Source organism: Otolemur garnettii, unplaced genomic scaffold (genome assembly GCF_000181295.1).
Source record: "Otolemur garnettii isolate 467f Iridium unplaced genomic scaffold, OtoGar3 scaffold00039, whole genome shotgun sequence".
NCBI classification, from domain to species: domain Eukaryota; kingdom Metazoa; phylum Chordata; class Mammalia; order Primates; family Galagidae; genus Otolemur; species Otolemur garnettii.
Genome location: NW_003852434.1, coordinates 430532 through 447103, shown reverse-complemented (window position 1 = coordinate 447103; position 16572 = coordinate 430532). Strand labels below are relative to the sequence as shown.

General features: G+C 34.9%; 1 protein-coding gene across 1 annotated transcript in view; it reads left to right on the top strand.

The window, feature by feature from the left end:
* CCSER1 (coiled-coil serine rich protein 1) overlaps nucleotides 1-16572 on the top strand; it is a 639717-nt gene that overhangs the window by 291103 nt on the left and 332042 nt on the right. Inside the window, exon 5 of the mRNA XM_023513363.1 lies at nucleotides 1821-1938. Within this exon, the coding sequence (XP_023369131.1) occupies nucleotides 1821-1938 (118 nt within the window). The remainder of the gene's footprint in view (nucleotides 1-1820; nucleotides 1939-16572) is intronic.

Sequence of the window (16572 nt, the reverse complement as noted above, 5' to 3'; positions counted from 1 at the left end):
TGTATGGGGGAATCTCCTGAAAAACAATGGGATCGTATCTTACACCTTTCCCTTTGCCATCAGGGCCCCGCACTTTTTGGCTGGTTCGTATGCCCTATGCTATCTTGTTTTCTCCTGAATCAACATGGGATTTCATTTTTATTTGCCTCTTTCTGCACTGGAGAAGGGATTTATTTTTTTATCCCCACCCCTTAGTTCTTCAAATGATTACGAACATTTGATTCTTAATCATTCAGCAAATATAAGCCTTTATTTACATTCAGTTTAAATACTGTGTATGCACTGAACGTATGCTGTATATATTTGATTTCATTTGTTATCAGGAATATATGAATTAAAGTTACAATGCCATACTACTATACTCTAAAAGCGATGACTGTGGTAGGCGAAATTTCAAGATGACATGTAACCCCAGCCATTGTTTAAATCCATTTGCTGGGAGAATGAAAGGATGTCATCACTGTGATTGTGCTACATTAGGTGGCAAAAGAGATTTCTCAGATATAATTAAGGTTATCAAACAGTTGATACTGAGTTAATCAAAAGGAGATAACTCAGATGGCCTTAACTTAATCACATGAGTCCTTTAAAAGCAGAGAGTTTTGTCCTCCCTTTGGCCACAATTGGTAGCAGAAAAAGAAAAACTCAGATTTAAAATATGAGAGGGCTTCAATGTGAAGGATGCTCACTTCTGCAGAGATGGCTGTACCATGACCCTGGTATCTCGGAGTGGTCCCTAGCTGACAGCCAGGACAGTAAACAGACCTGAGTCATGCTGCTGGAAGGAAGTAAATTGCACTAACAACCTGAATCTCACTTTAGAAGTGGATTCTTAATACAGATGCACTAGGTAAGAGCCTGGTCTGGCCAACACATTGAGGTTGACCTTGGAAGACCCTAATCAAAGAACCCAGTTGAACCACCTGGACTGCTGATCTACAAAACTGCATGGTAAAAGTGGCAATACTGAGTATTGCTGTGGATATAAAACAACTGAAATTCTCTGTTGTTGGTAACAAAAATTAATATAGTTAAAACAGTTCAGAATATTGTTTGACAGTATCTACCAAAGCACACCATAAAACTTACGAACTTATTTTAGGGACAGTTTTCTAGATAGTTTTCTAATATAAATATGTTTATGCACCTATGAGAAAAGTACAAGAATATTTATAGACAGTTGAAGTAACCCAAACTGGAAATGACCTATGTCCATTACCAATGAAATATATAAATGAACTGTGGTATGTTATTCCAGCTGAAAGCTATGAATGAAATAATTCACACATGAAGGAATAGGCTCTCCAAAGAGTCTGATCACATTGGTGTTTAAAGGTCAAAAACAGGGAAATTTTATCTAAATTAATACATATGATAATAGTGGTGAAGCTTTGAAGCTACCACACAGCATTCATGCAGGGGCACGGGAGGGGTTTTGGAATCTTGGTAATGCACTATTCATTGATCTTGATACTCATTCAATGGGTGTGTTCATGTGGCAAAGCTTTCATTTTACTGTAAATGTATAGCTTTCATACTTTTCATTCTTTAATGAGAAGTTTTTTTAAACAAGGACTGTAAAGTGCTTCTACTGTGGGCTTAAAAAAAGAAACATTCCCCAGGGTCATATAGCTCATGAGTATGAGTGGAAAGGCTGAACTGGAAAGTGATATTTCTAAGGATCATTTAAAAGTTAACACTTTAATTGAATTAGATCTTCTATTTCACTGAAAATAGAAAAGGGACAAAGAATAAGTAAGGATATCCCATGAATAATTTTGACATGTACAATCAATTTTTTTTTTTTTTTAACAAAACAGTTTGCCGGGAGGATTCCTATCATTCTGTCGTGTCCTGTGCTGCCGTAGTTCTCACTCCTGTGGAACCAACGATAGACATGAAGAGAGAAGAACCAAAACGTCCTGAGCCTTCCAAACAGTGAGTTTTCCATTTAATTTTTCAGAGCCTTGTAAAATCAGTTGGATAACTGATCAGAATTATACTGCTCAGAAATTACGAGATATAATGAATGTGCTAACATTAATTGAAAAGCAGCATACATTTTTACATTGAAAATAAATCTGTTTTATATGATCACAGTTACTAACTGCTGTGTCTCATCATTTCATGTGTTGAACCATTGGTGTTCAATGGTGTTGAACCATCATTTCATGTGTCCTCCATTGAAGTTTCATTTTGTCACCTTGTCTAAGGACATGGGTAAATAGCCTCATGTACTTTATTTCCTGAACACCATGATTGTTGATATACTATTTTTGGATGACTTACTATCTAGTTTTAGGCTTTAATAGTCTAAAATAGAATCCGTACTTAATATAAATTTTTCCTCTTAAAGTTGGTTTGCATTTTTATAAGGAATATGTTATTATTTTAAAATATTTGTATTAGATTACCACCAATTAAAACTTTACACTGTTTAATGTTTCCATATTTGGCCATTTATATGATTCAGACTTTAAATTTAAATTTAAATTTGATCTTATGTTAAATAAATTATAAAGTTCTAGTCTTATAATGGCCAAAGAGACTTAAATAAAGATAAGATACATAGACTCGAAGCATGAGATAAACTATGATTATTTCTAGTTACATATTATATAAATGAATAGGAAAATCTCCTGATGATATTTCATAGAAAACAGTACCATGCCTGCTGTAAGGTCTCAGATTATGAACTGTATGATGTGCTACTAAGGATTGTGCTCCAACCAACACATGACTAAGTGGGAGATACCTTGATGCCCCCACCAATTTTTTTAGGGACAAGATTTTTTTTTTATTTCATTTTTTATTTGTTAGGGTACATTCTCCATTGTATTATATTTTCTTTTTGGCATGTCTTTCTGTTGGATAATAAGCTCTCAAAGACAGAGTTTCCTGGAACATGATCCTGCTTGGTAGTTATTGTGAAATCATAAGAAAGACCCTTCATGTTACGTTCAATAATGTTGATTTTATTGAATTTAAATGAAGCAATGTATGTATTAACATTTGATTGCATGAAGATATTCAGTTCTTGTTACAGAGGAGAGAAACTCTAACCAATTCAAAAAGTAATGATTATAATTCAGGGTGAATTACAATCTAAATGAATACAATCTAAAAGTGAAAACAATTTAACTGCTCTTAATACAGTCTAATTTATAGGTGCCAAAAGCTGTTTTTGTCTAATAGAAGGGAAATTACATCTGTTTGTCAATTGAATTATATTAGAAAGCTTAAATGTATTTCCCTGCTACATCTGTATAAAACTTTCCTCATCCACTAACTGGGGCAATATCTCCACCCTTACTGTGGCATGTGAAATAATGTTAGTAAAGGATCTGAAATCTAATAGTTTATAAAATGCTAATTATGCCACCCCTTCCATAGATTCAATTACTAACATACGGTTAACTTACAGATAGATATTTTTATCCTTAAGGTGCTTGTGAATGCAAGTCTAACATTTAAACTTATCAATCAGATTTAGAATCTCATGCAGGTTGTATGTCCCTTGTCTGAAATGCTTTGGACCAGAAATGTTTTAGATTTCAAATTTTTTCATATTGTGTAATATTTGCTTTATGTCAGTTAAGCTTCCCAAATCAGAAAATCTGAAATTAGAAATACTCTGATGAGTATGTCCTTTTTTTTTTTTTTTTTTTTTTTGCAGTTTTTGGCCAGGGCTAGGTTTGAACCCACCACCTCCGGCATATGGGGCCAGCACCTTGCTCCTCTGAGCTACAGGCACCATCCATGATTATGTCCTTTGATCATCATGTTGACACTCAAAAAGCTTTGGATTTTTAGGTGTTTCAGTTTTCAGAAACTCAGATTTGGGATCCTCAACCTGTATGTCTAAAACCAATTGAAAGTCTCATTGCCCCCGTAAATTCTCTGTTCTTTCTAACTTCCATATTTAAGTAAAGCTACTGTCATTTTTCTTTTCTTAAAATCTTATTATGTTTCCTTCCTCACATCTCATATTCAATTCATTATCAATTACTTGATTAATGTCTCTGTTATATTTTAAACATCTCGTGTTTTAAATTCTTCTAATATATCTTTGGTTATGATCTTAATGATGTCATCTATCAAATGGAAATTACATATGCCCTATGTACGTCACACTGTTATTTTGAGAATTAAATGATAGGTGGGACTGTATTACCAAGAACACAAGATAAATGTAAAGACAGTGATTAACTCAAAACACTTTCTTGAGTGAGTGAGAAAATTCCACTGCAAACTGGTTTAAGAAAAATTAGGAGTGGTGGTAGTTACTGGTCCATGCAATTAACAATATGTAAAGGTAGAATTTTCTTACGTATAGTTGGGTCTGGTTCTCATACAGTTTCGCCCAGAGTCCTTCTCTCTATCTGCATCTCTTTGCTCTGCTCTTGTGACTGGAGTTTTTGTTTCCTTGGAGTTCCTTAGTGGTGACATTGGTGCTTTCAGCAACAACTGGGATGGATTTTTATATTTTTAATATATTCAGTGGAAATAGATCATGTTTGTTTCTCTTTAATCAAAATTTTAAAAAGTCATTGGCTTTGACTAGCTCAGTTTGTTGGATATCACCATTCTGAAGCAATTGCTGAATCCACAATGACTAGAACCAGATCACGTGATGAGCTCTGAAGCAGAGTGTAGTTCGTAAGGAAACGTGATTCCACATTTGACAGACTGATAATGTTGGTAAAAGAAGACAGAGATAGATAGACAATAAGAAGTCCAAAGAATGGATATATATAGGTAGGAATATCATCATCATTCATTTTAAAAGTCAGGGTTCTTTATTATTTTTAAGTTATAGATATTAAAGTAGTATAGTAAAGCAACATATATATATATAGTCTTTATATATATATACCTTCTCTTTTAAATGATTTTCACCTACTTAATTTTATTTCCTGTTATTTCATCTGATTGTGGGATGGAAAGGAAGTATAACTTTATGGTTTGGAATTCAGCCCATGGGTAATTTTGTTTCTTATTGAACTTTCTTAACTGTAATTTGTTTGTTTCTTTTTAATGTGAGAGTTACTGTATCAACCTCAGGGTGCATTGCTTAAACCAGATTCAGGAGGAACCTGTATATGAATGTTGTAAATTTTTTACAAAGCTGTATTAGTTAAATAGCTATATCACATTTTCATTAATGGAGTTACCAAAATCTTGTAGTCTGTTAGGTTTTTGTATTTTGGATATTCCATAAGTAAAAATGGTAGACATAAAATTATGCTAGTAGTTGAGACATTGTCTTTGGATACCTACTATTTCCTTTAAATTGATGATGCAATTATTTCTTTATGCAAATCTTCTCCTTTAATTTTATAGGGTTCATATATAAATTCATAAACCAGTGAATCTTTGATACATGACTCATAGGGTCATTCAATTCAGAGCTCAGCAAGTCTCTTGCTAAGAATAACTAGAATAATCATCTCATTATATGAGCTTCAGAATATCTAAGATTATACATAAAAAAGAAAATGTAAGGTCATATGTTTTGGAGATGTTAGAATTTAGGTGAGGAGATAAAACATGCACCTAAAAAGTTAAATCACAGCATAAGTGCTACATAGACTGTTTCTCCAGTGTGAGGTACTGATTTTGGTTAGGCATATGACCGTCTAAAGTGGGATCAGATTTATTGAAATATCAATGGAACTTATGAAAATAAATCTAGGATATTAGTTTTAATTATATTATATTGATATATAATTACATCATTTTAGAAAGTTAATAACCTTTTGTGACTGAAAATTTCTATTACCTCATCAACTTTTAGTCGTATTCTGATGACAGGTGTACATATTTTAATCTTGAAAGTGTACTATTGACTATTCTCATGTACTTCTCGGTTTCTGGACATACATAATAAGGAGAAATAATCATGGGGAATTCCTATTCAAAATAAACTGTAAATTTTTCAGCACAGCAAGTGATAGGGAGAAACTAAATCCTGGGAAAAACTAAATCCTTTCAGAAGGAAAGTTACATTTTGTTCATTACAAAGTGGGAGAAAGAGCTTTCCTCTTGTTGTTACTTCTAAAATTCATCTTAATTCAGGAAACCAAAGGCAAGAGTTTAGTTCACTTTTCAGTCTTGTCTGATATGTAGCTCATAATGTCATGGAAAGGATAAACTTACTAAAAAACTAAAAAAATCTATATAATCCAAAACGAGTATACAGTTTTCAAATACTTGGTAATAAGCATAGAATCCCTGGGTCATTACTTTGAGTGTGAAAGTGTATACATTTGTGCAAATCTCACTCTTAAAAGTATGCCCAAATATCTGGCCACATTCACCATGTTATTTAAAACTATAAATGTCATGGGCAGCGCCTGTGGCTCAAAGGAGTAGGGTGCTGGCCCCATATGCCAGAGGTGGTGGGTTCAAACCCAGCTCCAGCAAAACAAAAACAAAAACAAAAACAAAAAACCAACTGCAACAAAAACAAAAACTATAAATGTCTTAAATCAGATATAAATGAGTACTACTTAAGGGGTTTTAATGTAGCAATAGAGATTAGGGAAACTTCCCTGAGGAAGTGACTCTCGAAGTAAGATTGGAAAGATATTAGTTAAGTAAGTGAAAAAGCAATGGAAGAACATTCTAGCAAATGGAAGGGCTTGTTAAAGTACTCTGGGATGGGTAGGAACACGGAGAAATGGACAGATCTGGTGGGAGGTAACAAACTCATGTGATATGGTCAAATTTGCCTTTCAAGACCTTTCTCCTTATTAGTTAGAGAATAATTTGGGTGTGTGGGGGGCAGCCCACTTGGGAGGGCCAAATTGTTGGCATTTCTCCCCAAATCCTGGTTGAGTGACCTCACATTAAAAGTTTGAAATCAGCCACAGGGTGGGGGTGGGTGGGTGTATTTATACTATAGAAGTTAGCAAATTCTATAAGTAAAGACATTCCCCCTCTTCCAGGGAGCTAGTTGTTAACTATTGATAAGGACATCACTAAATGGAGGACAGATTTTCTGGCTCCAGGGACACCGTTTCAGTGGTTACTGATAGTAGCTGGGACTAGGGTGCTGGCATCAGTAATGATGAGATAAGAAAAGAGAATTAAGTCAATATATATTTAGCATCCTTGGCAAATTATGGTTATTAAACCAATAGCTTATATTACTAAGTACTTACAATAAGGATGATGCTGAGATAGAATCTGTATTATTAATTGTAATTATGATAAAATGTGTAAGATGCTACAATCTTAACATACTATCTTGAATTAGTAACACTATAATGAATCAGGAGTCTTGATATTCTTTTAATTTATGTTGAGTGTTATCCATGGAACTATATACATGGGAAATACACATGTACACATATGAATTCACTTGGCATAAAATTCCTTTCTGAATCTCTATCACTGACTCTTAATGAACGTAAGTAAATTGTTGCACACAACATAAGTCAATTCCATTTAGTTTTTATATAAAGTCTTATGACTCTTCACTAATAATTCTCCTTCATTTACTCTCCACTTGGTGCCTTTGAACTCTTCCATTAATAAAATAATGTGATCCTGCGGCATGGCCACATTACATATCCGAAGCTGCTCTGCTTGTGAAACAGCCTCTTCCCCGTGTAGGTTTTCAAAAGAAACAGAAACCGTTTCAGGACTTTGGTCAGTTCAGTGGTGGAAGCAGCTGTCAGAGGAGATAGGTGGAGTCTCTTCTGCAGCTTTTGGAAGAGGTTTCAATTGGGAAAAGGAACTTTCTAACCACAAGCCGAGTAGGGCATTTTTAAAAGACTCATTCAGAGTTTCAGATGTGCGCTATGCTGTTGGAAACACAAGACCGATATTGATTTTTGCCTGAGAACCTGAAGCAGCCCCGCCCCAAAAATCTAGAGGGTGATGAAAATCTTGCCAGTGTAAAAGCAGCACCGTCTTGAACTCCACAGCTGCTGTTAAAGGGCTGCAGTGCGTTTGTGAAGAGAATCAAGAAGTCCAGGAAAGAGAGGCAAAGAATTATTATCCACCCATGACAAGGGAGCTGCCAGGATACTTGCCCAGAGGGAGACCTCAGAGGAGACACCTTCGTGTCCCTTTGTTGGTCTCTGAAGCCAGGCAAACTCCCTTTAAAACTCCTTTGATCCCCTGAGTGCCTTCCCCTCCCCTTTCCCCCTGGTGGCAGGAATACATTTACCATAAGGCTGAGGAAGCTTAATTCTCAGGAGTGTCACCTGCACTGGGTCCCACATCCTGCCTTAGAAGGGATACTGGCTTTTTTTTTTTTTTTTCTATTTTACTGTGTTACTTTTTCTTAAAAAAAAATCCCTTCACATTTTGTAAATTTGAGGCCTCACAAAGCTTGAATCTGTTCCTTTCTACCACTGCCCTAAGTCTGGGCAGTCAAGACTCTTGTGCTCTGTGCATGAGAGGACTGGGTTACATCCCTTCTCCAGCTGCACCCCTTTCCACAAGACATGGTTCTAGAAAGCCAACAGCTCCCAGCAACCAGGAACCTAAGTTTGCAACACCCACTGTGCTAGGAATTCCCTATTTATTGTCACTGGGTGCTCCCCTCCAGGAGAACAACCCACAGCCTCTCTGCTGCAGAGGAAAGCTGATCACCTTAGTGGTGGACAGAGACTCCAGGAGCAGCTGGAATTTATTCTTGAGCTGGCCAGGTCCTGGATATGTGGAAGGTTCAGGGTGAGAAGGAAAGGGAAGCAGGATAGACATCTTGTCAATTAAGCTATCTCAGCTGACACCGCCTGTGGGGTAATCCCTGCCATTATCCTTTTGTGTTTAATATTGTCGCTATTCAACTATTCAACTTACTGGAAGACGTGGGCTCATCGTTTATTGGTTGATAATTTTTTTTAAAGACTAAAGAAGGACAGTTGTTTTCTTATGTCGGATGTTAGTTAGGAACAGTGGGTTGTAATACCAAATATAAAATTATTTTAAATTCCAGAAAAATTGTCCCCCTTCCTTGTCAGCATCGTCATTTTACCTTTCATTATCATTTTTACTCCTTAGTGGATTAGAATATTTGGTCCCTTGCCCAGCCAGCCTATTAAGTCAGGAAATTGTGTTGTAATGTTTACATTTAGTTTGGTGATGCTTCTTGGTACTTTGAACACACAAGTGCCATTTTTCCAAGGAGTTAGGACAACCTGATAAGATGCCGGAAGTGTTTCAGTTCACCAGTGCAGTACAGTACGATTGTATTTTTTATCGTGTACTGTAAATGCGAATGTGTCAGATGACTGAAAGTAATTGCAGGTGTATCACCGTGTCGTGAGAGCAGCTCTTCTCTACAGATACAAGGCGTGTTGCCCACTTGGAACTGTCCCTGCTCACATCGTCAGGTGGAGAAATTCTGTTTTCCAATAAAATAAACATATCATATGAATGTATCCTATAAGGTAGATGGTAGCATATGTCTTCTAATAAAACTATAAACAAATGCTGTATTACCCAATATTAACTTTGTACTTTTCCCTTTCTAGAGAAGACTGATTGGTAGAAAAGGCAAAAATCTGAAATCTACAGATCTGTGTATCATCTCTAAATAGCAGGCCAATGACATGAAGCAAATATTAATCTTACAGAAATCAAATACCCTTAGGTATAAAATCAGAGCAATAGCACTTATTTTGTAAGGTTGTTTTACGTGTTCAGTGTTTCATGTAAAGCTGGTAGAGTCCTACTGAGCACTGTGGGGGCCATGGCCCTGTCCCTTCAAAGATTTCCTGAAAAATTACTGGCATGGGGCAGATTGGTTAATAAGGGAAATGGCGTATGTTTGTTTAACTTGTACACATGGAAGCCTCCAGAATGAAGACCCAAAGACACTGAGGAAGTTGTCTATTTTTCTGTTTGAGGTACGGGCAGCTGTGTGGGAATATGATTGGAGGGGCTACCCTGCAAGGCCTGTCCATCTAGACTCCTCTTGGCCTCTCTGAGCAGCACTGCTTCTGGGGCAGGACCCGCTCTGGAATGGGGTCTCATGACCACGCCAAACTTAGTAGGTCAGATAATGTCGTTAAGCAAGTTATGCAAACACTATTTTTAAGGTTTATGACTGCCTTTCAAGAAAAAGGGTTCTGGTTTCTCTGCCCTTCCTGGGGGCAGAAGGATTCTCGTTTCTGTGGGTCGCCTTTAGACAGAATGGGACGGAAAGACAGGGGAATGGGAGAAGGGCAGAGAAAAACTTTTATTTCTGAGGCTACTTTGAGGCCTTCATATTGGGGTACTGTTTTCTGAGGCCCAAAAGCACAAAGATTAAAAACAATAAAGAGTAACAGATTTATTATATCTTGTATGAGGAAGCTGGGCACAAGAACAGGGGATAAGGTCTATAAAAATACATGTTGTTTTGAAGAATTTATGATTTTACGTATATCTTCAAATTTGTCTATTTATAGTAAATGATTATCTACTCATCTTTTAAATTATTATCTTTTTTCATCTACTATGATTGGTCCTTTTAATAGGAACTATTACTCTTATTGTTTTTGTATCTTCATTAATATTTAGAGTAATAATAACTGGCAAGTACTCTAAAAATACCTGATAACTGCTTATTATTGACTTTTGAGAGAAAATGTGTTTTCTTTGATTTAGAAGGTAGAACCATCTGTGATAGTTGGCTGTCACTATCAAAATTAAAAAATTATCATTATCAAATTTTTAAAAATTAAATTTGATTCATGCATATCCACTGTGAATATTTTGATATTAACATATAGTATAACCTCCATAGTTGAACACCTCCCTACCTACACTGACCACCTCCTTAAGTTGACCTACTTTTCATACACTGGACATGTACCTCATGTACCTATCACTACAATCAGCCTAGCTCCTTATGATCACTTATGTATGTTGATCCATTTGTTACTGTCCCTGGGATGGTCAACTTACAAATGATCTGTTGTATTTTATATGAAAGTAGATTAATATTTGAAGATGCCATATGAAATTCAAACAGTAATTTGGTCATACAGTGTTGAAAGATCTGGAACCTAGGAGTTTGAAAGCTTGACCTCCACCCTCGGGACATGGCCAGGCTTTGTTTTTCTGAATCTGAGTTACCTATAATACAAATATTAGTGACTCAGAGAATTCTAAGAAATAAAAGTCTTGGAATGCAGGTTGTAAAATGGGAAGGAACATGATTGATGGAAAAGTCAAGGTACTTATATTTCAAGATATTACCAGAGTACAAATGTTCTTGTTATATGAGTTGTTTCTGTACAGTTTGAGTCGAGTTGTAAGTGTGCCCCTCACTTGATGCTTTCTGTCAATCTTATTTTAAGACTCCTGTGCTGAGCACAAAATTTTATATATTGTAGGCATTGAAAAATAATCTGTATAATTATTTTTTAAAATTATGAATGCATTTTTTAAAATTATACATTTGTTTGTTCAATAATATTTATATAATTCGTGTTAGGTGTCATGTCCTGTCCTCAGCTTTACTAATACGAACTCACTTCTCTCAACAACACAATGTGCTATTATTACCCCCAGGTTGCAGCTCTGGGAAAAAAAATGTACTAAAGATTAAGTAACTTGTCCAAGATTAATGCTTTTAAAAAATAAGAAATTCCTTTTTTTAAGTTACTTTAAATACTAAATTTAGGATCTGACATACCATGCAATCATTTTTTTTTTACATACACAGTTCTTTTTGTAGGCTTTTATAACCTAAAATAAGAATGTCATTTTAAGCCAATAATGTCAAAGATGCTTAGCATTTGCATATCAACAGAATACATTGTAGAATTTAAGTAACAAGACTCTTCACTGTCGATTATCACAATCAATCAGTACCTCTTCATTGATGTGTATTTTTCTTCTCCAATGAGCTAGAGGTAAAGAAAACTGGTTTTCTCATGCCTTTGTCCTACTTAGCACCCTTCATTTTATTAGCTGCTTTTTAAAGTTTTTTTGTTGTTTCCTTTCTCTTTTTTTTACATTTCTTTGGAAAATAACCTTTTATGCTCATGTCAATAAGCCTAAAATTACACATTTTGTCAGGGAATAAAGAGACACATACGAATTTAGAGAACTAGTAGAAGAGGCAAAAAATAAACAGGTTTTCTTCCCACCCAGTGCATCCATTCTAAATGTCACATACATATTAGATGTTATAATACAGTACACCAAAATACAGTATCATTACATGAATTTAGATATATTATTATGACTTCTACTTTTTTACAGAATACAATTTACTATTTCCCTTGTAATTTGGGACCAGAAATAATGACATGTGCATGGTGTAAAAGTCATAATGAAGAATTATAAGGAAGATATGTACAAAGATAGATTATGGTATAAGGATGGATTTTATGACAGCCAATGGATGCAATAGGCTTTTTGTTACTGAACATTATATGTGATTATTTCATAAGCGTAACGTAGGTAGATTCAAGCATTAGAGAGCTAATGGGAAATAATTATCTTTAAAATCCCTTCCAATCCACAGAACCCATTCTTAGGCAGGGAAAATGCACTTCAAAATATTTTATGTCTCTTTGATTTAAAAAAGTTATGTTTAGTTAATGACAATTAAGATTCAACTTGATTAATTACAAAAAGATGGTACAGCTATGAGGTAAGTTTTTTAATCTAACTGAACTAAGGTAGTTTATTGTTATCTTTAGTCTGTATTAGGACTGTTGAATATTAAAAAGCAAACAATGTTGCACTTTTGGGATTTCTAATAAATTAGTATGGTGCGAGATACTCTGTAAAATATTATGTGGTACTTTTTTTATTATTAAATCATAACTACACGTGATACATTTTTATGTGAGTAGTTTACGTAAAGCTACTTTTAGTGTGAAATAGTTCATTATACTTTACTAAATCAAATTCCTGTCCTTTCTTATATGAGTATCAAGAAATTAGTAAAATTCTAAAATGTCAAGGATTAGTGATTTTAGAATTAAATCAAGAGCTATACCAGATCACAGGAGGAACACAAGTAAAATATACATACTGGGATCACCGCCCCAGCTCTTCCGTGATCTTTGCATCTGACCTTCAAGGAACCATTTGGTCTCTGTGCTCTTCACTTAACTCCTCTTTGAAACAAAACCATTTAAGGTTAATATTTTCTAGGGTCCTATAATCTCTTATTTTAACAATGAGTTCCTCTTTGAACTTTTTTTTATGCTATATCATTTCAAAATCTTTGAAAAAATGAGCAATAAGAATTAAGCATTAGAAGTTATTCTATTACGTTTAAATCAAGCTTATAGACTCTAATGTTTTCCCAACAAAAACCTGTCACTTTGTGAAGGTAAATTGAAACAATGTTCCTCTCTTTGTAGTACACCATGTTCCAACATGGTTTAGTTTGTGCCTTCCATCCCATCATAAATTAATTAACTGAACAGTATCAAGGACTGAGTTAGGTCTGTGTCTGTCAAGAGTCAATACAGACAATAAAATGCACTGAGTTATGTTTATACTCTTTTTTTGCCCTAAGGTATTATGTCTAACTCATTATAAATAACTACAGAAATAATCCCATGGACTTAATGATCTTCCACTCCGAATGAGCTAATATGGTGATGCTGGATAAATAATCTCCTTTTTTTTCTTTTCTATTTGGAATTGACGTATTTGAAGGGAAATACACTCTGTACATAAAAGAAAGATCAAAACAAAATTATTGCATCATCTATTGAACCGTGTACACGTGGTTAAATAATTAGAATGAGAGACATGGGAGAAATCATTTAAAAAATGAATGAAAGTTTACTTTCAAAAAATTGATAATATCAGGAAAAATGTAATGGGAAACATCTTACTGATATTAAAGACAGCAATTCTATGATTTAAATTTAATGGAGTTGCCATATATTTCAGATCATTAATTACCTAGCAGTTTAACATTTTTGCATGATAAATGGCTAGCATTTAAATTTAAAACTGAATACTTGATTAAATTTTATGGTGAGAAGATTAATGTGCCACAAAGAAATATTTCTCTCTCATTGTAGAAAGAAAAAAAAATAAACAAGTAATAACTGGTTGCATCTACTGTATTATTATCCCAATTATTGATCACACTTCCTCTCGTATTTGTAGCTGACCTTGAGGGGAAAAGAAATCATTAGAAACTACTTAATATTCCCTGAAAGAAACTGGGCATGATTTGTGTCACTCAGTGGCACCATGATGGGGCTGGGAATATTACAACAGCAACATAGTAGTACAGCTTCTGTAGTTTTTATCTTAACAAAGCTGGAAAAGTTAAAAGTCCTTTGTTGACCTAGGAGCCCTGGAGAGTATTCTGTAAACTATTCAGCGCATCATCAGGAATGAACTGAGAGCAAAAGGGATGTGAAAAGCAAACGATGAGCATTGTTAGGCCATATTGAACAGACTGTTCTCTAAATGATTTTCTTCAGAAACTTTGCTGAGTTGCTGAAGGTCAGATGGTCAGATGTAAAGATTATGGGAGGGTGTTATGCCAGGAAGGACAAAGTTCAAGTGCTTGTTCCATTGTTCCGTCTTTCCACTATTAACATGGTGGGTGACTTCTGGTGCCAGGAGAAATTACTCAAGTTTTAAGGTACATTTCTTCTTAATCAGTACTGTTTAGATCCTGAATGACAGATACCCAATTCAAAAGGCTATTAAGGATCCCCCCCCCACCCAAAAGTAGACTCACTTGAATGGGAGAAGAGCATCATATTGAATATGCAGAACTGGAAGGTCTTGCTTGGAAACATAAATCACCTAGGATAGGCCATTTGTGTTTTTAACTAATAATTTTGTGAAATTCTGAATGTAAATTTCTTTAGGGAAGTTTTTTTAAATGCTTTTTCTCTAAACATGTTGTATCTGTATGACTATTTTGTACCAGTCAGGAGAATACTATTGTCAAAATAGCTGCTGTGAATACTTTATAAATTAGATGCAGTTGGCACAAAAGTAACTCATTATTTCAATTTCAGGTTTCAGAGATATAAATTGTTCTTGTTAAATTCATAGATATTAAGCATTAACCTTTTATCCTTTTCAAAATAAAAGTATTAATAAAAATTTAACTTTAAAATTGCAGTGTGATTTAATATCAATAATGGTGATATTTAACATTTACAAATGTTATATTATGAACATATTTCCACTTTTAATCGGTAGCACTGTTACTTCATAGCAATAAGAAAACTTCCCAAAAAGTCTATTGAAACCACCCATTGAGATATGTGTTAAACTGACAGGAGGAATTTATCAAGTGTAAAATTCTACTTCTAAGCAAGTAAAATTGAGAAAATGTGAACTATAAATGACCATGTTTAGGATGAAAATTTGTAAAATAAGTTGAATGAGTTTTCACAGTACTGGCTCATGCAAATTATACGTAAAGGTGAACCTGTGTTGTTTTCTACTGTATATGCCCTATACCATAGGAGCGTTCATGAGTAGGCTGCAAGACTTCAGTGTCTGGCAAAACCAGTCAGCAGTTTTATCAAGGTATTGAATAATGTGTGAAACTCCCTTTTTAAAACTGTGGGAAAATTCTGCAGCTGCTGTGGAAAACAATGTGGTGACTTCTCAAAAAAAATCAAACATGGAGTAACACATGATGCAGCAATTCCTCTTCTGGTCATAGACCCAAAAGATTTGAAAGCAGGAACTTGAACAGATATTTGGAATTCCACATTTAGAACAGTGTCATTCACAATGGCCAAAAGAGAAGAAAACTGGGTGTCCATTATGGTATGTAAATAAGAGGAATATGATTTCAACCTTGAGAGGGAAGGGGATATGGACTCACGCTAAAACATGACTTAAAGATATTATTATGCTAAGTTCAATAGGCCGTTCACAGAAGGACACGTATTTTCTTATTCCACTTACATGAGGTAACTAGAGTAGTCAGTTTTACAGAGAGAGAGTATAATGGTAGTTTCCAGGGACTGGGTGTGGGGTGAGGAATAGGAAGTTATTGTTTAATGGGGATGGAGCTTGCATTTCAGAAGACGAAAATATTCTAGAGATGGATCATGGTGATGGCTGCCCAGCAATGTGAATAGGCTTAATGGCACCAGCATGCATACTTAAAAATGGTGAAAACTATAAATTTTGTATTATGTACATTTGAACACAAAAATGGTGTAGGGGACCCTGAGAAAGATCCCAAGTACAGTATACTACTGTCTAGTATCATGTTGACAGTGTTTACAAAATGCATAGTTAAAAACACAAATGGCCTATCCAAGGAGATTTATGTTTCCAAGCCAGACCTTCTAGTTCTGAGTATTCAACTTGGTTCTCTTCTCCCAGACCTTCTAGCTCTGTATATATTCAACATGGTACTCTTCTTCTAGATCTTCTAGTTCTGAATATTCAACATGGTACTCTTCTTCTAGACCTTCTAGTGCTGAGTATTCAACATGGTAATCTTCTCCCACACCTTCTAGTTCTGAATATTCAACATGGTAATCTTCTCCCAGACCTTCTAGTTCTGTATATATTCAACATGGTACTCTTCTTCTAGACCTTCTAGTGCTGAATATTCAACATGGTACTCTTCTCCCAGACCTTCTAGTTCTGAGTATT